Consider the following 1,216-nt stretch of genomic DNA (forward strand, 5'->3'; position numbering starts at 1 on the left):
AATATGTTTAAGAAATGTTTGCGATTTTCCATGGAACGAATGACACTGCAGACATATACTCAACCAGAGTTGATGAGGTTTATATTTCCCTCAGGATAGAAATGTTTTAAAGATGGACAGTATGGCACGGGGCAAAAACCGAGTGGACCGGACTCTTGAGAGCTACAGGTCTTTTCCCCGCCAAGTGAGTGGCTCTGAAAAGAGCCTTTTATTTTAACATCTTTATTGGAGTATAACTGTTTTACAATGGTGTGTTAGTTTCTGCTTCACAACAAAGTGGGTCAGCTATATATATACATATGTTCCCATATCGAAAGAAGCCTTTGATTTGCGATGCTCAGGTGGTCCGGAGGCAGGTCATTTGCCGGTGGTGTATGTGATGACGGCCTTGTTGGCGTTGGACACGGCGAGCTTGCCCATCTCCCCAGGCAGCAGCAGACGCACGGAGGTCTGGATCTCTCTGCAGCTGAGGGTGGAGCGCTTGCTGGAGCGGACCAGGCGCGCCGCCTCGGTGGCGATTTGCTCGAAGATGTCCTTAACGAACGAATCCATGACCTTCACGGCCTCCTGCGAGAGGCTCAGGCCCTGGTGGACCTGCTTCAGCACCCTGCGGAAATAGGCGGCAAAGCTGTCGAAGCCGTCAGAGCGGCGGCGCTGGCGCTTCGCCGTCTTGCGCTTCGCCCTCTTGCGCTTCGCTGTCTTCCGCTTCGGGTTCTCTGGCTCGGCTTCGAAGGGCTCGGCTTCCTTGGTGCCCAGGCTTTCTTCAGACGTCACAGACGAAGGCTCAGCCATGTCGGAATCGTCTTCCCCACAGCTCAGAGGGAAGGAGAGGACAGTGTGGCAGTTGAGGGCCGTTGGCCGGTTTATACTCCCTGCCTTCTCTGACGTCACGGGCAATGTTCATATCTGATTGGGCAAAATGCAAAGCAGGGAGGCCTGTCACTAAGGCACCCCATGTCACGTGTGATTGGATGGCCCCCTGCTTGGCCTCCAGTCAACCATTCACAGTGGAAATCTGGTGACCTTTAAACTTTCTGTGAACTCTACCAGAAAATCTTGGAACTATGTCCCATGTTAGGCAAAGTTCACCTCAGCTGATTTATGCCTACAATTTATGCAGGAGAACTCTGAAAAGATGTCACCCAGGTCACCTACACTGAAGAAAAATCAGTTTGAGCTTCCTGAGCGAGTCTGACCTCGCTAACTCAAGTCATTG

The 1,216-nt window shown here is 51.7% G+C and overlaps 1 protein-coding gene across 1 annotated transcript; it reads right to left on the reverse strand.

The window, feature by feature from the left end:
• Window positions 1-357: 357 nt before the first annotated feature.
• On the reverse strand, window positions 358-792 carry LOC131748064 (histone H2B, gonadal-like). The gene has a single exon (XM_059050159.1). It carries the CDS (start codon window positions 790-792, stop codon window positions 358-360), a length of 435 nt encoding a protein of 144 aa, XP_058906142.1.
• Window positions 793-1,216: the final 424 nt, after the last annotated feature.

This window comes from Kogia breviceps, chromosome X (genome assembly GCF_026419965.1).
Source record: "Kogia breviceps isolate mKogBre1 chromosome X, mKogBre1 haplotype 1, whole genome shotgun sequence".
NCBI classification, from domain to species: Eukaryota; Metazoa; Chordata; class Mammalia; order Artiodactyla; family Physeteridae; genus Kogia; species Kogia breviceps.

Coding starts and splice junctions, on each gene's coding strand:
- LOC131748064 (XM_059050159.1), bottom strand. CDS start 792: ATGGCTGAGCCTTCGTCTGTGACGTCTGAAGAAAGCCTGGGCACCAAG.